At 42.4% G+C, this 24986-nt stretch overlaps 1 protein-coding gene across 1 annotated transcript in view; it reads right to left on the bottom strand.

The window, feature by feature from the left end:
* The window catches only part of rftn1b (raftlin, lipid raft linker 1b), a 128996-nt gene that overhangs the window by 100867 nt on the left and 3143 nt on the right, over positions 1–24986 (bottom strand). Inside the window, exon 2 of the mRNA XM_085472228.1 lies at positions 5820–6003. Within this exon, the coding sequence (XP_085328354.1) occupies positions 5820–5967 (148 nt within the window). The 5' untranslated portion in view covers positions 5968–6003. The remainder of the gene's footprint in view (positions 1–5819; positions 6004–24986) is intronic.

The following is a 24986-nucleotide window of genomic DNA, read 5'->3' as shown; positions in this document are numbered from 1 at the left end:
TATTTCTCCAGTATTTCCCGACCACATGCCACAAAGCTGCAACATATTGAGCATGTTTTCAATCTTTCATTCCTCCTGATGTTTTTAACATTTCAAAAATCACATTTTGGGAAATAAGATTCGTGCCACGCATCCCTGAGTGTGTTCGCTTGTATTCACAGTCAAATGGCTCCTTTCCACGCCATCTAACGCGAGCTTTCTCTCAGTTCCCCGTGGGGTCATGATCTCAATATCAAACAGACTCTCTGTTTTTGTTTTTTTGCCACGTCTTTCAGAGGCGATTGAATGCTATCAGCAGAGTGACCGTGAAGCTGAATGCATGCTTTAAAATGATAAAGAAACATGAGGCAGCAGCAGCAACTCATCACGCTCCTGTTTAGTGCTGAGCTTTTATTACGTAGAGCTTTCCACTGATTTACTCTTTCTTTCATCACCGTTTTTCTGCAGTAGAAGGTGTTATTTTCATACATTTGGTAGCCAGTTAGTAGCCTGAGGGGCCATTGGGGCGGGAGTTGCAGAAAACTATGATCTAACACCGTGGCAAGCAATTACTATAAACATTATTCACAGAGCAGTAGTCATAGTAATGCAAACTCAACATCATGAGGGCATATGGCCTTACTCGAGAAGAGAGAGGTTAAAATAAAAGCGACACAGAGGCCGATGTCTTTGCCACAAGAAAGGTTTTGTCTTATGTCAGATTTGTTCACACAGACAGTGATAATGGTTTCTGAATCACCACTTGACTTTCACAGTGTTTTGTAGTGCTCTCCCCTCACAAGCAAAATGTTATAACATGTGGTGGGTGATGCTTACACGCCAGAACTGTAGGATGACCATATTAAAGATATCTACTCTCAATGATGTCACTGAGCGCCAAGAGTAGAAAAAACTGACTGAAACAGCTTTTAAGAGCAGCCTGAGGCCTGTGCTGCAGTTATAAGTACACTGTTACAACGGTGAATGCACAGTTTTTCTTCCCGTTGTCTCTGTGTGTATACAGCCTGTGGGCACTGAACCACCAACTACCTACTATTCAAACATGTTGTTTATGAGGGGCAACCAATCAGAAGCAACGCGGCCCATATGAGGAGGAAGCAAAAGTAAAACAACTTGTTTCAGACAGCTGTTTTAGTTCTAATGGGTAAACAAGGTGCATGTTGTTAATGCAAAGCTACTCTAGTAGGATAAAACTGTAGAGCTGTGAAACACAATGATAGGCCATATTTAATGAAATCACAGTACATATAAATCAGCTTTTATGTAAACTGTGACAGTAAAAGAACACCACAGCTGGAGATAAAGCAGATAAGCACAGGCCAGCACGATCTGAATTTGACTCTGAGTTTAAAGTTTCGGCTTCCGACATCAAAAGATAACAAGAGGAACGCTCACAGGGGGATCATTATAGGGTGCCACTTAAAAGTTACAGTAACACTGAGCTGAAAGGGAGGTAAAAATGGCACGCACTTCTCGGGATTCTTGATTCTGCTGCTTTAAAAACGATCACAGTAAGGTACTGCGACAAAGAAGGTGAACTGAGGTCAAACAGGAAATAATAAATGACTCCTGGTTAAACACGTTGGTGGTTTTTTGGTTCTATTTTGACAGAGCAGTGCAGCACAGTTGCGGCTTTAATCGCTTATGAGTTCAAGTATTTTGGCCACTTGTAACACTGAAGTCAACGTTTATCTCTTTTGTTTGTGCGTGAGTATCCAGCAGATGCGGTGCACATTGATTGTAATGGTCTCACTCTTCTGCTGATTAACAAGTGGCAGTCACATGCTACCGAACGCCGGAACGAGACAACAAAACCATGGAAGAGAAACCGACAAGCCGGCGATCGTAAACCAATGTTTTAAAGTGTTTCATGAAAAAAACATAATCAGTGCTTTTACTGCACAAGAGATACATTTGCAACACAAGATTGTTGTCTGTGTGTCTGTGGCTCAGGTGGAAGGTCGGGTTGTCCACTAATTGGAGGGTTGACGGTTTGATCTCCACATAGTCTGAGATGATGGATTGTTTTTTTCTTTTTAATTTGTTGCTGGCTTCACAAATCAATACATTACACAAACCAAGAATTATGGTCAGCATAAGGAGTTACGGTAAAACAGTAATTCACCAGTAATTGTATAAAAAGTGAAAGTATGTGCAAAATGCAGACGAGGTAATTGTCTAGAGAATTCATAGTGGGCCCAATGTGTCCCGCCCCTGCACGCTGTAGCCGCTGCCCAAAACAAACAGACGTTTTCCTTTCATACTATCTGCTCTTTAGCCGTGGTTTGAACCTGACTCACCAGACATTCACATGTGAAAAAGACTACAGCATGCCTTGCAGGACCGGCGGGGCTGGTACATGCTTTGGTACAATACTGGGTTGGAATGAAACCCACATCAGAAAACTCCACAGGGTACCTTTTAAGAGCAGTAAAGACAGTTAATTTTAAGAGTCATAAGTGATTAATTAAGAAAAGTATGTGTAATTACCTAAAGATGTAGTGTAACAAATGTTCTGTTGGCGCTGACAATGTAAGTATCCATAGTTATGTCGCTGCCCTACAGCTCTACCACAGACTATTTTCATATTCATAATCTTTGACTCTGCCTTAAATATTTTACAGGTTTCCTGGAGAAAAGGCCAGACACATGAATCATTGCCTACACTTACATACATGCTACAAGGTAATTACAGCCATGAGTAACACACTAACCCTTCAGCCTGAAAATCTGCTGATGCATGAAGTGATTCAGACACTCGACCGTGCTCCCAGGATTATTTCTCAAATGCAATGTGTTCCTAGCTCAACTCGGCAGACACACACACACACACACACACACACACACACACACACACACACACACACACACACACACACACACACATATATTTTAAGAGATGAACAAAGGCAGAAACATAGACAGAGGCGCACTGACAGTGACAGAGCGATAAGGCAAGACAAAACTGATTACAGTAAGTACCAACCCCCATCATTAAAGAGCATACTTGAAGATAATAATGTGGCCATGAACCAATGACAAACGCACGCAGTTCAACAAAAGGGAGGCACCCATCCACCTCCCGCTACCCCTTCAAGCCCCACCCTCATGTCAGGTCCCATATGACGGAGGATAGAAAGCCTCCCTGCCCCCCGGACGCCCACATTCCCCGGCTCCTTCATCCATCCAGTCCAGTCCGCCTGACAAACTAATGGAGACTAATCAACTGCCAGGACGAACACGTTGCACACTACATCTCCCTGCTTCCCGTACCATCCCCCCGCCTCCACTGCAACAACCGCCACCCCACCAAAACTCACCTCCCGCAATCATTTTAGCTATAACTGTCAGGGGCAGAAATAACAGAGTGATAGCTATATACAGCACCCTGACTCTCCGCTGGCCTAGTACATACACATACACACTAACGCACAGCCTTGTCCCTGCGCACATTCATTCCCCATTAGCTCACCTTAACCTTTATGACCTCCATTATGCGTGTGACCTTATTCTAATCCTAATTCTAGATATAATGTTAAATTAACCTTCACCTGAACGTTGGAGTCAGCGTCTGTCTATTCAGTAGCTACAGGTCGGCAGGTAAGTTTACACTTTGTAAATGAATGTCTTTTCCAGCAACACAGAAACCAGTGAGCTGAGTGTGTTTACACAGAGTCTGACAGTTGGATTCTAATCATTGAAAGCACAATACCCATTTGCCTATGTTTTATCTGTTTTTAAAAGTATCATCCAGGTTATGACTAATAGCCTAATAATAATGTGGGATTAGTCTTCTAAACGGCCCGAGGTGTGTGTATGCTTCAGTGCGGTTTCTTTGTTTTGATTCTGCGGGCAAGCTGCAAAATGTCATGGGAGTGAACTGGAAGCAAAGCTGAGTCTTTGAAAAATGAAAAGTACGCCTTGCAGTTGAAAAAGAGGAGGGAGCTCTGCTTTTGGGGGGCATTAGCAAAATTACTTTCCTGTAACAACAGCATGAAGAATAATGGTTATGTTAGCATGCTTTGATTAGTATTGCACACTTAATTAGGACCAAAATCTTGTCCGTGTGCGTGCAGACTACTAATGTTGTCTCCTCAGATGACCATAACATATATATCAATATATGTATTTATATATGCATTGTGTGTGTGTGTGTGTGTGTGTGTGTGTGTGTGTGTGTGCCTACGTGTTTGCACCAAGCACGCAAACAGAAGAACAAAGTGTGTAAAAATGAGTTTTTTAGCAGCCACCGTAACTAAGCACATATTTTCTTTATCTCGTGAGTCTGTGTGATTCATGCCAGCAAAATGCAGCTCAGGAGACACCTGCTGCAGTGGGAACTACCACAGAGGCAGTTTGGAGTGTAGTGGCATTGTGTCTATGTGTCCTTCTGTCCTTCTGCCTGCCTGTGGACAGATTCTGTTAACACACTTTAAAGACCGGTTTAGTCTGACACCTGTGCCGTCATTCCCTGCACTTTAGACTCCCTATAATGTTTATCTTTATCTGATTTAACTTAGGTTAAGTTAAACCAGATAGGTCAAAGATGGATGTGGTGTGAGTACTCTCACCACAGCTGCAGCTGGTGTAATCTCATTGCTTAAAACTAGTTCAATTTAAAATACTGTACCTAGAATTCTGTGCCGCTTACTTGAAATCCAAGCAGTTTTCACACAAATCATCTTATTAGTAGACGTTTCGTGCCATAACAAAAGTGAAGATGTGTGCTCCTCACATGCATTACAAAACATACAATGTAATAGCCAAACCATGAAGTTTGGTCTCTGCATCTCAGGAAACAGCACCAACCTTCATTTAGGACAGGAAGTAGAGGCGGGGGAATTTCTGCCTGAATCTATGTGAATATGTGGGCATCGGTATATGGATTCTACCCTGTAAAAACAAATGAATCATTTCCATATTTCTTTCCATGGCTCAAGCAGTCTCAGTTTGACTTTAGGCGTAATCTTCATCGTTAGCATGTCCACTTTCTTTCCAGCCCACCAGGCAGGTCGGAGAGCACAGACATTCAGGGCAGCTGAATCATTGTAAAATCACAGTAAAACTAGCTGAAGAGAAACAGCTTTGTGACCTTGAACAAAAAAGTCCGTCACCGCAGCAGGCCACCTTTTACTTTGTTTGCATCCCCTGCTTGGATCCTACCTCCCATAATTGATGGTCGCCAGCAGGAAGTTTGACATGGATTGGTCTGGAAAGTTCTATATCATTAGCATGACGTGAAAGCATGACTGACTAATTGTCAGAAAAGAAATTATAATGGATGTTGCTATACAGGGAACAAGCACTAATTAACACTGTCATTACAAGAAAATGCTGATGAAAATTACAGCTTTTATTCCACGAGTGATAGATTTCTTCTGTGCCTTAATATATTTTATTTATTACTGGCTGTTTGATATTGTACTATTTTTAGAAGGGGACTAGACAGATTAATTGTACTGGAGGTAAAGAAAATCACACATAGAGCACAGAATGGTGTATTTTGTTGCAGGTAATCCCTTGGAAAACGTGTGAGGCACGCTGATCCCTTACTATGCAGAGATATGATGCAGCAAAAGCCTTGAGCTAGTCATATAATTTCAGCTGTGCATGTGAAAGATTAGATTGTTATGGCCCAGCAGCACAAAAAAAACATTAACATATCAGTTACAATACACTGATCAATAGCAGTGATTGTTGCACAGAGATTTGTGTACCTCAGTGGTAAATATTGTGGGTTGCACTCTAGCTGTGGTTTCTGAAATTAAAAGGATCGAAGGTTTCTTTGAACACATTTAAAAGAAGGTTGTCCGTCTTACCGTCTTTGCCGATGAGGAAGTCCAGGTAGCGGTATGTGTAGGCCATGCCCACCTTGGTCTCCACCTGTGGCCTCTTCAGGGTGGAGTAAATCTTCCCTGGACTGTTCTCCTCTGAAACTGGTTTCATCTTGCGTAACCCGCAGCCCATGGCTCCACAGTTTTTAGGTCACTCTTTACAAAGACCCTACAAAAAAATGGACAAAGTGCTTCTGTAGCTGAGCTAAAAAGTAGACATTGCATTGCAAAAAACAAAAACAATAAAAAGCATGATTTAAAATAGATTATAAAAAAAAAAAAAAAAACTAGCGAAGACTTATTCAAATTTAAAGTAGAGCTCTTAACAGCTGACAGGCTCTTGTGATCACTGGGGAACAATTAGCATTCCATTGTGATGTTTCTGTCACTCACAAGTTCATAATAATTCAAAGACTTACTCAAAGTAAGTCAAATAACTCAAAGACTCAAAGACTTCTGAGATATAAGTGTTCTGTTTTCCATCTTGCTAACCGAGCTACAGTTGCAAGAGAGGTTTATCTTTTGCTTTGTGCTATGGAAACAAATTGAACGGGAACTACGGATGGATTTTAAACTGCAACTTATTGCTTATTTGAAAAATTATAATAGCAAATTATGTGAACTGTAAAACTAACAGTAACCCCCCCCCAAAAAAAAACAACAACAAAAAAAAAACAACAACAACACCCGTGCACAGGATTTTGTGCACCAGTGGTCAAAAACAATAAAATACAATAACAATATATAGCTACAAACCATAACTTGGCTTTCCAAGCTTTGCAAATGGCCAAAAGTACAATGTTGGCTCTTGCTACTATAATCAAAATGGGTATAATTTTGTTGTGTTCATATCTGCTGTGAGTTTCAATTGAGAGTTTTAATTAAGTGTTGACCACCCTATTAAATAAAGCTGTTTCCATTGATTGATTAATTTGCAGACGAGGTAACTGTTTTGATCCAATGAAATTAAAAAAGTTGTTAAAGCTGCTCAACTTTTTTAAATTCCTCCAGATGTAAAAATGTCAGCAGATAAAAATAAAAGATGTGTAATTTGGTCTTTTTTTACTGAATGAAACAGGAAGGTCGGGGTTAAGTGTCGTATGGTAGTCCAGTTATTGACCTTTTTTGCTACATTAGATAAATTTGTAGTACAAATTTGATTTACCGCTCATTTTATGATTGTTTTTGTTTCATGTGTTTAAATGATCACACACGTTTGAATGGCCAATGCCAAACAAATGCAGACGATTCACTCTGGTGGTCACCCAAAAGAAGAAGACTACATCTGGGAAATTACAAAAAAGTTAAGATTTCACTGAGTACTAACCTCTTCACAGTAAAGAGGACAAAACCCTGGGTGCAGACCTACAGAAGTGAATAAAGCTGTCTAAATAACAAACAAATCTCCTAACCATATCAGTGCATATGTGATCACATTTTCCAGCTATGCATGTGAAAGGAGCATTAGTTTAAATTTCTATGACCGAGTAGGGCAAAATCACTTTAATGGATCTGTTACAATGCACGGATCAATAGCAGTGATTACTGCGCAGAGGTTTGTGTATCTCATTGGTAAATATTGTGGATTACGTTGTGGATTTTTGGCAAACCTAAGTAAGTGGTCAGGTACAGTCTCACAGGTCCTCAACGAGCCAGGGTTTAAAATAAAGCTGTTTAAATAACAAATAGACTTTCTAACCATGTCAGTGTGAAGAATGTGTAGTTCTTGTGCATCACTGATTCTTTATTCTAATTTTAGGTGATAATTATTTATCTGTAGTGAATGCCTAGTGTGTGGCCATTCTATATGATATAGCTTTACTATTTCATGAAATAGTCAAATGTCTCAGTTTCAACATTAAAAAAAAATGTTTGTGAATAACAAACAGCTTTATGAGATTTGCAAATCACTGCATTCAGTTTATATTAACATTTTACACAGGATCTCAACTGTTTAGAAACAGATAATGGAAAACCTCCATTGTAGTACTAGTACCTGATAGTGTACAAAGTGTTTAAATAACACACTTATTGATATCAGTGAGCATCCCTAAGCAAGGACCAGACATGCACATGGACATGTATACACACGCGCAGGAAAGCAAAGATTCTTCAGACGGAAAACTAATAAAGGACAGCGTGTTTGGTAAACCTCTGTACATTAACATGAATAAATAAATATTCTTACAACCTGATTCCTAGGGAGGCCAAATTAGCAACAACCAGGGAGTGAGAGGCCTTAAAGGGCCAGTACTACAGATGCCACCGTGTCCCAAATGCTTTGTGCCAGCACCACTGCCTCTCTCCAGTGGCTTCATCTGGGAATAGGTGACATTTCATTGTGTTCCACTGATTAAACTCAAGAACGGATGGATGGATGGACAGATGGACAGATGGATGGCAGTGGCGCCCTCTTATTCCACCTTACCTAATGAAGATCCCTCTCTATTACTCCATTATTCTCTGTACTAATTACAGCACATCGAAGGGGTTTGGCAGAATCGGAGTTGACCATTGCTTCAGAGACAACAGGACAGGAAGTGAGGAGGGGCACGGGGGTTCCGACGTAGGAAGGAGTGGGAGGCAAAAAAAGGAACCAGCTGCAGACGGGGCTCTGTTAATGAGGTGAACGGCAAGAATGAAAAGGTGAGAATCAATCAAGGCAGAAAGAGGAAACAGGGGTGGCCGGGTTGGAGATTGTTCGCATAAAAGGGGTTTGGGTGGTGGGGGGGCAGCGGGTAATGCATGGCAAGTAGAGTCCGGAGAAAAAAGAGAGCGTGCAATTAAAGTCGGCTGAATAGAAAAAGGATGATCAGCATACAAGATGGAAACAGAGAGAAAGAGTGAGATTCATCACGGCTGTCGTGCCAGTGTTTCCAGTGGCACCGACATGGACGTCTTTGTTGGGCTTTATAAATCTCAACGTGTATAACAGTCATATTTCTCCAGGCCTTGTAATAGCGCTCAGAAATGGACCACAAGCTGATGGATTTATAGCTAATACCAGAACACAAGCACACAGCTACCAACCCAGCAATGCAAAGACGCTAAGGATGACTTCACTGGATCCCTGAACGCCTACGTTTGCTTGAAAAGTGAAAGGACACCTTTTTTTCCTCGATACTTTTGCAAACATGTCAGATGTCCAGCAGATTTAGACCCCAAACTGTCCAGCTCTAAAGAAATGGTGCTAACCAGCTAACCTAACACGCAAGAACAAAAGGTTGAGAAAAGATCCCCATGCAACACATAATGAGTACAAAATGTGTATGAAAGTAGATAAATAGCATGAACAGGTTTTTACAAACTGCTGTGATAATGTTACTAATGTAGACATTTTTACACCTGTAATCAAGAGGAATGCACAGAGGGTGATGTTAGTGAATGGTTGAAATTATACTGAATTGACTCTCTTTTAATATCCTGAAAATATTGCATTTTACTCTCAACCAGATTTAGACATAAAGGTGAAATCTTTAGAAACTGGTCAATCAGCTTTAGCCCAGAAAACAGTATCCATGTTTGGGGGGGGGGGGTTGTCCTCTTGTTTTGTACAGTGAAAGCTTCAGAAGCCTTCTAAATAGTTGCAGCATGTTTCTTATGTACTGAGGCATTATCTGTTTCCCACTCAGCACGTGCCAAGCAGGACTAGTGTCTTGCTTCCGTTTCAAGAACACAAAAGCCAAGCACAATCTGCAGAAGATGGCACAGTCAAAGTCTCTAAAAGCGCTTCAGTCTCCCCTTAAATTGTCACTCAGGACTGCACTACACAGTGCTACAGTTCATCGCGCAGCATCACAAATGACTCTGCCATCAAAGAAAACAAAGTTTAAAAAAAGAGAAAAGATCTTTTTTCCCAAGTGTTGAATTCCTACTGTTGCCTACAGTTACTTGTAAATAGCTTTTATCATTTCTCCCTCTACCCTGGAGAGAGAAGGAACAACAAGAGGGAAGGCGAGGCTCTGTCATGTAGTCTACACGAGATGGAGAAGAAGTAGTCAGAACAATGGGATGTGGAGGAAAGGGGATGGGTTGTGGGGGGTTGTGGGAGGGGTGTTAGAGGAAAACAAAGTAAAAACTGGAGGAACTCATATTTGCATAGCTCCTTGAGCCCAGAGAGGAGGCAATGTGAGGTGAAGCCAAATGGGAGTATTTTTAGAGTTGAACCGATGGAGGAAATGTGACTTATTTATAATTTTTGAGGCACTTTCTTGCCAGGAAACTCTCATCTGAGGTTGAAGCTCTGGCCAGTTGTAGCACTGAAATTGCCCCCCCTCTGAAACAGAGAGTTAGGGATGCTTTACAGGGCTGACAGATACTGGGTAGTTATGGGAAAGAAAAAAAAGACAGGAAGAGGGCCATTGATTTCCCTTTTGCTGAATTAGCAACGATCCTTTTGCCATTTTGCTCCATCTTTTTTCTCTTGCTAATGGCATTTTGAGGTTTTATTTGATAAGAGGTTTTATTCGATAAGATTCCCTTCTCATAAGCCAAGATTGACATTCAGATGCTTTGTTGTGGCTGTGATGCACTTAGTTTTGGCCCTTACAACAAAAACATCCCATAGCACTTTGTATTGTGCTGAATGCGATAGACAACATGAGGGGAGACGTTTCCCTTGTCCTGCTGCTTTTTTTCCCCATCTGTCAATCAACAACAATGATTCAGTCCAAAGGTCTGCCTTTCTTTCTGTGCTCACATTGATCCCTTGAGTTCATCACCTGTTGTCTCTTAGGATTTGGCACATTATTAGACCTAAACAAATAGATTTTCAGACACTTAAGGGCTGGAAATCTCCACAGATATATTATCACCAGGCACATATTATTATTTTTTTATGACTGTAAATTTAGCATTTGATTATTGCACATTGTTGTTATTATTATTATTATTAAATTATTATTAGTAGTAGTAGTATTATTTACTTATTGAAATAGTAAGGATTCTGAAAAGCTAAACATCTGGCCACCAAATGAAAGTCTACAGCCATGAACTTCACTGTTCTTTTAGCTTTGTTTTGGTCTCTCTCAAAAGTCAATTCTACTTGCTTACTGTCGTAGGGTAGGACCCCACAGTATTAGAAGGAGAACCTACAGTAAATGACAAATCACTGGGAAGAAAGCACTTGGTTGGCTGAAAGAGTATGGAATAAGAAGCATAGAGAAGGCAGAAACACCAACAAACAAGCCAAACACAAAGCAAGACAAAACAACACAGACAAAAGTTAAACACATTAGAAGAGAGAGCAGAAAAGCAGCTTCAGTCTGTGGTAGCAAAATTCAGGAATGGATTACGGTGGCCTAATGTAGAGAGGATGTTTGTCTCCCAAACTGATAGTTGAGCCCACAGAAGAGGCGCCTCACAGCTGAAGGCACAAGAAAGTTGCCGTCCGAGAGCATTTAAGTATAATATGAGGTTTTTGAGATATGATGGGACCTGATCATTCAGAACTTCAGCAGAAGGATTTTAAACTATAAACTGCATTTACGAAGCATTCATTGAAGAGTAGCCCGTAGACTGGGTAAGTCATTGTTGGCGTACTCTCGCTGCAGAGTCAACTAAAAATGGATAACACGCTAAAAGGTGGAGATCAAAATCTTTTACTTATGAAAACAGCCTCACTTTCTACCAAATTCTAATTGTTATCCTTGTATGTGTCTTGGATTTGGTACTGTGTATGGTTGGTAATTGAGAACATTATGGAACAATTGAAAATCTTCTATCTGTAAAACCAAAACAATGAAATAGTCTAAAAGGTGCCCAGAAAGCCTCCTGAAATGTACAAAGACAATAAGTCTTTGTAAATTTGTCAATACATCCAACAGCCTTCAGAATATGAACATTATTAATCTTCTGTTAATGAAAATATTGGATTGAGAAGCTTTACATTCCAGTTTCATAATTAGGAAATTGCACATCAGTGTGGACGATGATCGCACAAAACCCCGTCTTCAGCTTACAGGCTTCACAATACCAAATGAGTTACTTAATGCTGTCTGACTGAGACCTTCCCCACATTACAGGACCGTGTTACAAGGCTTTGATAGTAACATTGCTGAGATCAAACCCAGAAGCATGGGAAGCTTCAGAGTGGATTAATGCAAGAAGACATTAATTAGGAGACTGTGTTCGTGTGTTCTTCCCTGTGTAGTCTCCCTTTTAAGCCTACTCTCTTCTTTTCTCACTCTCTCTCTCGCTTTGTCTCCCTCACCCTCTTTGGCTTCTTCTGACTTTTGATCTTTTACAATCTGACAAGTAAAGGGGCGCTTGACTGTGTATGGTGATGGGTACTGCTGATCCAGTATCATCCATGGGTATTGTGAGGAGTACTGCCAAGAGCTCTACAAGGCTGAGTGGTTAGAGAGACCGCCATGAAAATGAGCGGACAAGACCGGCCTCACATGAGGAAAAACAGCACTGGTTGTTGGCCGAAATGCATTGAGTGACTCATGTCTATGCTTTCTTGACAATCAACCCCTCGTAATGACTTATTTTGAGAAAAATGCATTTGCTTGTTGTCCAAAAAGTCCAGAAAACAGTGTTGGAACAAACCAATGTGGAAGTGCAGCCCCTTGAATGGCCGCTTAAGGCTGGTTCCAATCTCCTGTGACAAAATGCCCAACTTTACAAGAGAAATGAATACTTTGTTAGCCTGTTTCTGTGTCTTTCTGCCATACACTATGCTAACACCAGCATCTCTGATCCAATTAAATGATTTACCGCTTTACCTGAACATGCTCAACTGTCAACTTTGTCTTCAGGCTGGAAATGAATAAGCTATATGATGTGTCTCTGTCTCTTATCCTCAGACACTCCCTATATCCAAGTTGTTGAGCCTAAAAACTAATAACTTGTAGTTCTTGCTAACATTATCTTAACTTTGCACTGCACACTTTTATTAAAATATGGTTGCTTGTGGCTTTAAAAACATATTGTGATGGATATACTCTTAAACACTTAAATGGCGGTGACTCTGTTAGGTGGAAGCAAAAAGAAGGTGAGTACGGCTCAGTGGGTGTGACATCTTTAAGCTAAACAAAGAGACTTTTGCTCAACTACCAACAACTGCTGTTGTCATAATTTCAGCGTGGTTTTGCACAAGTGGTTGACTTTCACGAGTCGCCTTTTTGTTCTCTCTTTATAAAAAAACAAAGTTGTACGTTTGAAGTGACGATTAATTTTGTCCAATTTTTAGCTGAGACTGCACCTGGACCCCATTTATAATTATATCATCATGTATAAACAGTGAATACCATAGAATAATAACTGCTGGATGGTTAAATTTCACTCACCTTTAGTTGGTGATCTGTTAAAAAACTGATGACATACACTCTCAGCACACTGACTTAAGTCACTGCCGGTCTTTGGTATATTTGGGAAAACCCCTTTACCATATGCTGCCACGTATACGTGTTACCATGGTTACCGCATTAACCATACTTCCGGGCTAGACTACATATTTGAATAATGATTTTGTAACAGTTCACCATCAGCAGATTCACATTTGCCAGCATGCTATTGCTGAAAAATCTCACAATCCTGCAGTTTCTCTGCATTACTTTTATACAACAGTCTTATGTGACTCACGAGTTTACTAGCTAGACCAAAACCCTTCCTGACCCTCTCTGACCCTGGCTCTAGTCTCCACCAGTGACTGGCTGGCATCGGTCTAAATGAACTAGTCGACACTGGTAATATTGATTGAACTAAACAACTTAGTTGTGAAAGCACCAGTTGCCTAAATTTAACATGACTTTCACGAGTGTTTTTTTGGGAACAGACTCTTACAAAAAGCCTTGTTCATGGAGAAATCACCAGATTAGCAACTGATTTTTCCAATAACTCGGCCTCAAAAACGTCCTTCACTAACCCTCTGAGTTTCTGTCTCATTTCTGCTGCTTCGGGTGACAGCATGAGCTAAAAGCCTGAGAAGGTTTGCACACTTTTGTTGGAAATCCCCTACTCTTCCCTTTCTTTCCTCTTTTGCCCTTGCCACCCTGAATCTTCAACTGTGGGAAAACAGAGAGGATGGAAAAGAAGAAAGAAAAAAGACAACGGACACTCAGGCAGGATGTTAACGCTGTGACCTTTTGTAATGACACGGTCCTTTCAAGAGAACGACCTACACTAAGTGCGTTTACATGCACTAAGTAACCAGGTTATTCAGAGAATCAGGTTAAAAGCGTTTACATCCCCTGTAGTATCATGGTTATGGTAGATATGTGTTCATTCGGTGCCTTAGAAACCAGATTGTGTGTTCAGCGAAAGTGTACAGTAACAGTAAATTTTGCTTCCCGTTTTTGTCTTTTTATCATGTTCCAGAGCCCACGTAAAGCACAGCAAGAGACAGACAGACAGGCAGAAAGCTAGAACTAGGCTCTGCTGCAATGTTCAGCTTTCAAAATACTTCCTTAGATGTATATAGAGCACTATACAAGGTGGACTTGCATGCATCACTTATTTTAAGCTGTGTTTCCTTTTCCATAGTGTGTATATAAAAGCCGCACATAGCCACCATAGTGGCACAGATTCCTTGTTGACTCTACATACTAAAGCCTCGTTTCATTTCTGCCGTGCTGGCTTGTTTTTATTATATTGACCAGAAAGGGTAGCGCTAACGCTAGCAACTAGATCGATGAACTACATGTATACATTTCGACACTCACTGACACTGAAGCACTTTGGATGGGCGGCACCACACATTAAGGCATAAAACGTAACCAATTATTTTACTTAAATATGAACCAGAAGATACAAAAACGGTTGAGAGGTCAGGTTTAGCGATCTGAATTGGTGGATGATGAGGCCTAGCAGACAGCACTGAGCCACAGTCAACACACACAGTCTCAGCACACATCTCAGTCACCACAATCATGGCCTCTCCTACTTAAAAGCCGTTACAAAATCCAAATGGGTGAATTTATTATTATTTTTAAACATAAAAATATTAACCAATTATGAGGCAGAGGAGAAAATTCACATGGAATCCAAAGACGCGTTTCTGTAACAGGCTGTAAACGTGCTTTTCATGCTGTAAAGTTGGGTATTTTAAAATGGTGGGATTGACTCGCTTTTGGAGCAAGCCTCAAGTGGCTGATCAAGGAACTGCAGTTTTTGGGATTTTAGTATGACCACAAAAGTTGATACTTGCTCTTTCACTGTTTGCAAAGTCACAATGTCGTTATTGGTATATTATGAAAGGTCTTATCATCATCCATCTTTAAAAGTGTTTTGGGAATCATGCATGAAAACAAGCAGAGAAAAACACAATCTGGCTCGCAAGCAAGCATCTCAGTGTCTTTCAGCCTATGTTAGTAAAAGCAGAACTGGATCATAGCAAGCATAAAAATGAACAGTGAAAAGTTGGATCATAATGCACGAGTTGATATTTTTGCTGATCGTTGATATTTATGTTCACCATGATACTGGGTATCTGACTTTGAGATAAATGAGTATGTTTTAGTACTGATTATGTTCATTCTTTGGTCAGTAATTCTTTTACTGTAGTTCTCTTAAAGCACCAACAGTAGTAACATCTTGCCTAGCATCTGAGGGAAATTCCTTTTTTTTACTGCATTATGTAGCTACATTTCAACTATGAATGCTGTAGTTACATTTGAATGAGTTTAGATAACATTAAACTGGCACCCTATGGCGGACCTGCAATCTACAATATATATTGCATTCAGAGGAAAGTTCTGTTATATCCCCAGAAACATCTGGGTTATTTTCCCATAAATTCTAAATTATTCTGGGTAAAACTGCACAGCTTGACAGAGAAGGTGAGTTATATTATTTTACATTATTAAAAACAGTTTTAGGGAACACTGGTGACTACTACGGATGTAGATAATCACAAGTTACCATCATGAAGGTGCATTACATTTATGTGCAGCTGCATTTCTAATTAGTAACTGGTAAAAACAGTGATGGAAATCGTCAGTACTGAACTAAGGAGATGCTGCAGTGTGTTACAATAGCTGCAGAAGATAGAACAAACTGGTTTCAAAAATTAAACTGATTAAAGTGATGAGTAACATTCAGAGAACACTGAATCTTACAAAAAAGCTTCAAATTGGAAATGTTTCCAAATCAAACCTTTACTTACTCTCAAAAAGATGGCCATGGTTACTAAAAGAGACATTTTACTTCTTCCAACTCATTGAATTTATATTTCCTGTGAATGCCCAAGGACGATACATAATGGCAAGTGCGCGGCACAAAGTAAAAATGGAAGATAGAGGGTAACGGGTTTAGGCAGAGAAAATCATCAAATAAGCAACGCGGTCTAGCCAAGAATCTCAGCCGTTTCAAGGCCCATAGCATCTATGTGGTTTACTACAGCCTTGGCCAACCTCTCCTTATGGTCTCAAGGCCCGGTTACAGCCCATCCACACACACACACACATATCCCCACAAACACATTCATCGAGGGAGCTATTGCCATGGGAACCAACCCCTCTATGACTATTCCCTTCTCAGGAGAAGAATAGGCACCAATCTGTCCCAACCTCTCGCTTTTTTTATTGTCAGATTCTCTCTTTCTTCTCTTGTTGTGGCTGCTATAAGCTCTCAGCCCACCTCATCACCTGGACTGATTCCCTGTTTCCTGGTCTCCTCTTTCCACCTGTTTCCCTCCTCTCCTCCCACATGTTTTTGACAGTCATGAGTTTGATTTGTCATGCATAATCTATCCACAGTGGGATTTGTACATTTCTCACAAGTGAAAAGCAAAACATTATTTCAAGTCAACCTGCACAAAAACCTGTCTTGGTTGTTTTTGCGCTGTAGCCAAAGAAACATGGTGAAAGAAAGCTTGTCATTTCAAGAAAAACGAGAGAAGAATATCCTGTTAAACAGAGAAAACTTGCTGGTTGCCCCCTAAAACACGGAGGGGTTTGAAGAGATTTCCTGTGAGTGACTCATTGCTTTCTGTGAACTTGCTCCAGGCAGGTCATTTTTTATTAAAGCCAGCCGGAGCTAAGTTCTGAGATTTTCAGACACCCTATCGACATGTCCGTGTTGGACATTAACCAATCAATACTGCTGCAATTTTCTTGACCACCCATTACAACAGAAGTCAATTTGCCTTATAGAAATATCAAGAGGGGTGTTGTTTTCTTTTTCTGTGCTTTGAGGGTAAGCTGCTACACAACTGGCTGAACACTGGCTCTCTGGTGTTTGCCGTCTTGCCTGGAGGATTTATCCTAATATGCTGTCTCAGGTCTAGAAAAAAGCCAGAGGCTTGAATAACTTTGTATCTTCAAAAGCACGATCACTGTCATATTGCAGCCGAGTGAGGGAAAATAATCTTTGCCCAAAATCTTGTAACCGAGCATTTCAGACAGAAAGGATATGAGCTCCAACAAAGGCTGTCAGGAGCAGTCAGGATGGCCAGCCTAGTCTCATTCCTGGTGCACCAGTTAGCCTTGCTCATTTACAGAAAAAAGGAGTTCGCTGGTGTCAGAGCTTAATGCACCTGGTTAAGGCTTGAGTGAGGCAGTTCTGTCACTCTCAACTCATCATTTCAGTGCATTTTTCAGTGCACAGGTGTGCTTTCCTAAATCTAACCAAACAATTTAGTTCCAAATCCTAACTTAGCCTGGCGTAAAATTAAAAACAAAAAACAGCATAAAGAAAAGCAGTACAAAACACTGAAATCCCTCACTGACAAACCTACCACCACCATGCCTCTTCATCTCTTAGTGGCCAATATTATCGCTGCTGATGCATCAGGGCAATGAGGCCTAAGAACACCATTTGCATAATGCAGAGATGCGGGTAGTTTCTGTTTAAACAGTATTATATTACAGCTGGGGATGAGAATACACTGGGATGACTTCCTGACCCTGTGAATACCCTAATAGAGAGTCGGTGACATTGTACCTCCAAAACAGTTTTGTCTGATAATCGCCTGCCTTCCAAGCACAAAGGGGGTGTTTCAGAAGTCGAGCATTTAGTCTGGATAGCGATTGTTTTTTTATTTTTTATTTCAAAAACTGATCGGATTGTACCATTCCTCTGTCTGACTTCCTGCCCTCGTCATAAGCTCTATGCAGCATGACGAAGCTTCCATCAAAAATAACCTTGGTGCTTAGTATAAGTGATGCAGAGCAAAGAAGCGCTTGTGGGATGTTTCTGAAATGTGCTGCGGTGCATCTAGTGGAATCACAAGGATTGGCTCAGTGGACGCAATTAGTTCCGGCGGTCGTGTCGTAGCCAAAACAGGACGCAGACACCTGCAGTGTGATTCAATCATGAGGACTTCAAAACCTCCTGCCTTATCTAGCAGCACATGATGTTTACTGTTTAATCATTCAATTAAAATTATGCCAATTATGAATTCTTGTTTAACAAATGACATCAGTTTGAGTCCTAAATACGCATTGTCATGGAAATTTCTGCAATTATACATTAAATATCCCCTAGTATCCATTTTCTCCTTCTGAATGCATATAATATTGATATTAGGGTTGTTAGTCACCCTCAAGCATAGCGAATATTTACTGTTTTTCACAATCCAAATCCAATTGTACATATAGATAGATAGATAGATAGATAGATAGATAGATAGATAGATAGATAGATAGATAGATAGATAGATAGATAGATAGATAGATAGATAGATAGATAGATAGATAGATAGATAGATAGATAGATAGATAGATAGATAGATGGTTTATTCTGTCATACATACTCAGTGCAGAGGAGTGTGCACATTATGGTTTGTACCAACCAACGTTTGCCAATTACCTTAATCAAATTTCACACCCCACAGGGGGATAGACTGTGCCCGGATCAGATAGCAAACATAAGTTGATTAAAACATGTTTGCTAAAAGACTGGAGTGAAAGAAAATCAACACAGCTTTAGGAAATACACAAACTGCTGGCTGAGAGAGAGGATGAAAAAACATCTGAAAAAATATATAACTGCTACTGTGTGCTGTAGAAAACAGGTTTAAATGGTTCAGTGATGAACATTCAAGAATACAATATCAGACTGATTTGTTCACCTGATTTTACCAAAAATAGTACAAAAACAACATGTCAAATGTTTGCTGAAGATATTTTTGAAGCTGCTACAGAGCCGTGCTTACAACTGCAACTCATTTCTTTAAACAATACTTCGTAAGCATTTGATGAATGGCAATACCAATTGTGCTAGTTTTGATGTAGTCTACTGTTGCAATGCTGCTGGAACACAAGAAGAATACATTGACTGGATTATATAATCTGTTGCTCCAAAACCTGTATATATCGATTAGCATTAACGCTGCACTAAGCATTTGTCATGGTCCTGGGTCGTTGACCCAGCGTTTTGTTTTGTGATTATTTCCCTCTGTCTAGTTATTCTGTGTCCTCCCCCCTTGTGTCCGGTTCGGGTTCTAGATTTCCTGTTTTGTTCTGAAAGTCTGTGTCTGTTGTCATTGTGTTCAGCTTGTGTCCTCCAGTCATCATGTGTATTCAGATCAGCTGTTCTTCCCTCCTGTGTGCGATTACCTGATTACCTTGTGTGTGTATATTTAGTGGGTGTCGGTCTGTGTTTGTTGTCGGCTCGTCTGCGTTCATCTACATTCATCTGCGTTAATCTACATTCATCTGCGTTCTATGGTGTTCCTGTCTCTGCGTCTCTCTGCCCCGCACCCCTTTGTATGGTCCCAGGTTTGTCACTTAGTTTCTCCCAGTTTAGGTTTCCGTTTGTAATTACTCGTGCTTCATTGCCTGTTTTTGCCACTACCACCCTGTAAATAAAACGTCACTCGTATCATCAGTTTGCTGCATTTTGGGTCCTCCTTTTCCTCCACACCACACGGCTCCCTCCGCCAGCCGTGACAGTACGAGCCGACCAAACATGGACCCAGCAGCATCCGCACCGTCCCAGGAGTTTCGGGAGGAAGTGATCGACAGCGTCTCCAGGTTGGTCAACCTGTGGCTGGAGCATGAGGAGGAAGAGCTTCACCACGCTGTAGAAGCTAGGCTACAGCAGCTGATGTCTGCTCACTGCTGGCTACTCGACTCTCTTCACCCGCTCGCACAGGACTTCATCCTTAACGAACTTCACCTCCACCCTCCAGCCGCTACCGCTTCCCAACCCAGCCCGGCGGTGAAGATTTTGCCCGGCCCGCCGGAGGTTTTGCCCGGCCCGCCGGAGGTTTTGCCCGGCCCGCCGGAGGTTTTGCCCGGGAGGAAGCGACGATCGCGCCGTCGGCGCGTCGCCCCACAGCCGGAGGTTGGGACTTCGGAACTGCCGGCTGTGGTGAGTGGAAAAGACACTCCGTCTGTTTCGCCAGCTCGCATGACTGTTTATTCCGGGGCTGTGTTTGTTGAGCCAGCTGCCCAGCCGGTAGCTCGGTTAGCTGCCCTGCAGCCGCTACCTCAGTTAGCCACTCAATCTCCACCTCCATTACAGTCACAGCCAGACCTATTAGACACCTTGTTACAATCCGTGGCTCAGTCAATAGCTCAGTTGGCAAGAGACTCATCAGCGTTATTACCAGCTCAGCCACCTATTCAGCCACCATCTTCACCAGCTCCGCCTGTACTACAAGTCCAGTCCGTCCAACCGGAAAAGCGCTGTTTTACACCTGTTCATGTCAAGCAGAGAGACACACCACATAACGCAGTTGTCAGTCCGCAACAGCTGGCCAGCCCAGAGACTGTGACGCACTCCAGGGCCTCCCCAGAGGCTGGGTCCCAGCCCCCGGCCGACTCTGGACCCCTGGAGATTAAGAAGCCAGCTGAGGACTGCATCCGGCTGTCGCTGCCTGAGCTGGGTCAATGCTCTGTGCAGCTGCAGTCTGCCTTGTGTTTGCCAGAGGCCCGTGCGCCTGCTGGATCTGACCCGTACCTGCCAGAGGCCCGTGCGCCTGCTGGTTCTGTTCTGTGCCTGCCAGAGGCCCGTGCGCCTGCTGGATCTGACCCGTACCTGCCAGAGGCCCGTGCGCCTGCTGGTTCTGTTCTGTGCCTGCCAGAGGCCCGTGCGCCTGCTGGTTCTGTTCTGTGCCTGCCAGAGGCCCGTGCGCCTGCTGGTTCTGACCTGTGTGTTCCAGGGGCCCCGGTGCCCACTGGTCCAGAGACAGTTTTCGCTGGGGGGCCCGAGGAGCCCGTCCAGCCTCCTGCTTCGCCTGCTGGGGGGCCCGAGGAGCCCGTCCAGCCTCCTGCTTCGCCTGCTGGGGGGCCCGAGGAGCCCGTCCAGCCTCAAGACTCGCCTGCTGGAGGTTCAGGAGAACCTAGCCAGCCTCCTGTCTCGTCAGCTGGGGGGCCCGAGGAGCCCGTCCAGCCCCAAGACCCATCATCGCCACCAGCTGCAGCCTCTGTGTCTCCATCCTCGCCAGCTGCGGCCTCTGTGTCTTCACCCACGCCGTCGCCTGGTCCGGCTACTGCTTCACCCACGCCGTCGCCTGGTCCGGCTACTGCTTCACCCACGCCGTCGCCTGGTCCGGCTCCGGCCTTCGTGTCTTCAGCCTCGCCTGGTCCGGCTCCAGCATCCTCGTCAGCCTCGCCTGGTCCGGCTCCAGCATCCTCGTCAGCATCGCCTGGTCCGGCTCCAGCATCCTCATCAGCGGTCTCGTCTGGTCCAGCCGCTGCTTCGGTCTCGTCTGGTCCAGCCGCTGCTTCGGTCTCGCCACCTTCGGGTCCCAAACTGCCGCCTCGACATCGGCGGTCATCTGCCAGGCCGCTGGTGGAGCGTCATCGTCAACATGGACGACCTCCTAGACGCCGCCGCTGCCTTCCGCGCGGTCGGCCTCCAGACTTGTGTCATCGCCGCCGTTGCCGCCGTCCGCACGGTCGGCCGCCTGACTTGTGTCATCGCCGCCGCTGCCGTCCGCACGGTCGGCCCCCTGAGCGGTTTCCCTGTTGCCGCCGCTGCCGTGTGCACGGTCGGCCCCCTGAACTGCCTCCACTCCACCACCGCTGCCTTCCGCTCGGTCGGCTTATGGATCTGCGTCGCCAACGTGGCCGGCCTCAGAAGATGAACTGTCCGGGACTTCTGAGTTGTCAGCCTCCGGGCCGGCCTCCTGAACTGTGTTTTGTTCTCGTACTCCAGCATGTGTTTTTGTTTTGGACAATTCCCTCGGTTCGCTGGAGCTTGTTTTGTTCGGTGTTGGTCCCTCCGTCCTGGGCCCCCGCCGCCCGCCCTGGGTTGGTCGTCTGTTTTTGTTTTGGGCTGTCTGGAGCCAGCCCTTGGAGGGGGGGTACTGTCATGGTCCTGGGTCGTTGACCCAGCGTTTTGTTTTGTGATTATTTCCCTCTGTCTAGTTATTCTGTGTCCTCCCCCCTTGTGTCCGGTTCGGGTTCTAGATTTCCTGTTTTGTTCTGAAAGTCTGTGTCTGTTGTCATTGTGTTCAGCTTGTGTCCTCCAGTCATCATGTGTATTCAGATCAGCTGTTCTTCCCTCCTGTGTGCGATTACCTGATTACCTTGTGTGTGTATATTTAGTGGGTGTCGGTCTGTGTTTGTTGTCGGCTCGTCTGCGTTCATCTACATTCATCTGCGTTAATCTACATTCATCTGCGTTCTATGGTGTTCCTGTCTCTGCGTCTCTCTGCCCCGCACCCCTTTGTATGGTCCCAGGTTTGTCACTTAGTTTCTCCCAGTTTAGGTTTCCGTTTGTAATTACTCGTGCTTCATTGCCTGTTTTTGCCACTACCACCCTGTAAATAAAACGTCACTCGTATCATCAGTTTGCTGCATTTTGGGTCCTCCTTTTCCTCCACACCACACGGCTCCCTCCGCCAGCCGTGACAGCATTAATCAAAAAACCTGATACTGAGGTTATAAATACTTGAGCACCAGTATCCCCAGTAATACTAAAACTACTTTCGGATTAGTTACTCATTTGCAGCTACTGTTCATGTGTTCAGCTGCTAGTGAGGGGAGGTACAGGCAGCCTTATATCCCCTCCCCTCACTAGCAGCTAAACACGTAAACAGTAGTTGACATTCAAAACAACCAATGGACATTTTATGAGGAATTTTGTGAGCTCAGTAAAGCTTGTGTATCAGCAACACTTTTGAACAGTTGTCTGTTAAATTATTAACCTTTCCAGCAAACATTATCATTAGCCTTTTAGCTTTAACAATCAATTGATTGTTAATAGCTGAAGCAAAGTGAGCTGTGCCCCAGAAAAGACTGCAGTCTTATTTATATATTTTTTCCTTGCATGGTGGATTTTTAACTGCAGTGTTTATTGACACTGGTTTCGGATGTGTTCCTAATCCAGTGTAGTCATTTCCACTATAGTAGTGCCTGCATTTAAAAGAAAATAGAGATATCTGCAATTCAGTATTGGTTTTAAGCATATAGATACTACAATCAATTCTCTGAACTGTGTAAGTTACTTTATGTAATGCAGATGATGATATTCCCAAATTCTTTGCAGTTTTATGTTGAGCAAAAACCTTCCTAAGCAATCATCCACAGAGTGGTGAAGTTTGAGTTTGAGTTTCATGTACAAAAGGTTTGCAATTTCTTCAGGTAATAATAATAAATCATTACTAAAGTCATAAATCTGTCGTTATAAATGTTAGCAAGTCATCAATAAAGGTTAATGAATCTGCCATTTAAAAAAAAATCATTTCAGTAGTATAAATGTTGTCAAAGTCATTAATAAAGAGTCATTAGACACACTCTAATAAGCTGTCACCAAAGGTTAGCAAGTTATTTGCATTTCTAAATGTTAATAAATCATTTATAAAGGCTTTTTAAAAACAATAATCAATCATAGCTGCAGGTGTAAATGTTGAAGGAAGAGGTTTTATATGTATATATTTGCACATTGTTAACAAACTTGACCTGCTGAAGCCTGATATTAAATTCAAATGAACTTTAGAAAGCATTTTTAACACAGAGTGGGGACATACGAGCAGGAGGAATGATTACATGTGCGCATGTGTGAATTGTACTAAGAAAGAAAACAAAGGCACCGTAAATGTCATGCAAGAGGGTGAACACCAGCCAGAGGGATTTTTCATAGCCTGGCAAACCATACATTGTTTTATTACTGGCAACTAATCAATAAAGCTGGCTACTGTGGCAAAACTTCAGAAATCTTTGTGGGGGGTTTTCTAATGGTGTGAGTAATACAAATTAATATCTAATGTACAAAGACTAGATGTAGATATTTGTACAAATTAAACCAGAATTATCTGCATATACAGTTACTATCACTAGTGGTACAGAGAGAATGTTTCTTGTAATTTCAGTGAATTAACCATTTGGACATGTGGTTACTTCACCTTTTGCCCTAAGAAATTGTGCTATTTTCAATGTCATATTACAGCAGGGTGAATTCCAAACCACAAACGCTTCCACATTTCCAAAAACCAGTCCGCAGAATGGTCAATGTGAGCGAAAGCCACATGGGGTTTCTCTGGCGAACTTTTTTTCCTTTGTGTGTGTGTTTGTGTTAACAGTGTTCGCTGCACGTGTGTTCATATTCTCAAGTCATATGTATGTATGAATGCTCACATGTGCAGCACAGCATGTGTTCAATGCATGTTAATACATGTACACTTTGATGTGCACAGTGTGATGACAGACCACATGGCTGTTGCGTGGTTATAGTTTCCTTCTGTTTACATACTTTGTGATCTTTCTCAATAAATTATCATGGCTTAGACTTAAATGTCTTTAAGTCAGTGTTACAGTTTTTTACAGACGCTAGGACACATTTCCCAATACTTAGGTCACTTTTGCAAAACACTTCACACAATCCTCCTAACTGACCGTCAGCTTGGCAAAGCAGTTCATTTCACATTCAAAATGCACTACAACTACCAAAACACTTCATTCAGGTCTCAAATAAACTCATTCTTCCAGAACACTAGCAAAGGTTGACAGCCGACAAACACACTTTGTCACCCACAAAACAATGACCTAAAAAACACTACACAGTGTTTTCTTGTGTAAAACAAGGACACATCTCTGTTTATAATTTCAATATATGTTACTGAAATGAATCAGACATCATGCAGAATTCGTTAATATTTGTTTATGTATTTTTATTTTTTTGCACTAAGTAATCCCAAAATACAAGAATTTGTATACACACCATCCACTGATACACATACAATAGTAATGCTAATCTACTCGGTCTCCTCCATTTGGCCACAGGTTCTCATCCACATCACATCTTATGTCAGCTAGG

Source organism: Copadichromis virginalis, linkage group LG11, assembly GCF_057382275.1.
Source record: "Copadichromis virginalis isolate Kocher_CV1m ecotype Utaka linkage group LG11, C_Virginalis_male_GT1.1, whole genome shotgun sequence".
Classification (NCBI taxonomy): domain Eukaryota; kingdom Metazoa; phylum Chordata; class Actinopteri; order Cichliformes; family Cichlidae; genus Copadichromis; species Copadichromis virginalis.
Note: the sequence above shows the minus strand (reverse complement) of the source record. Positions and strands in the feature narration are given on the sequence as shown.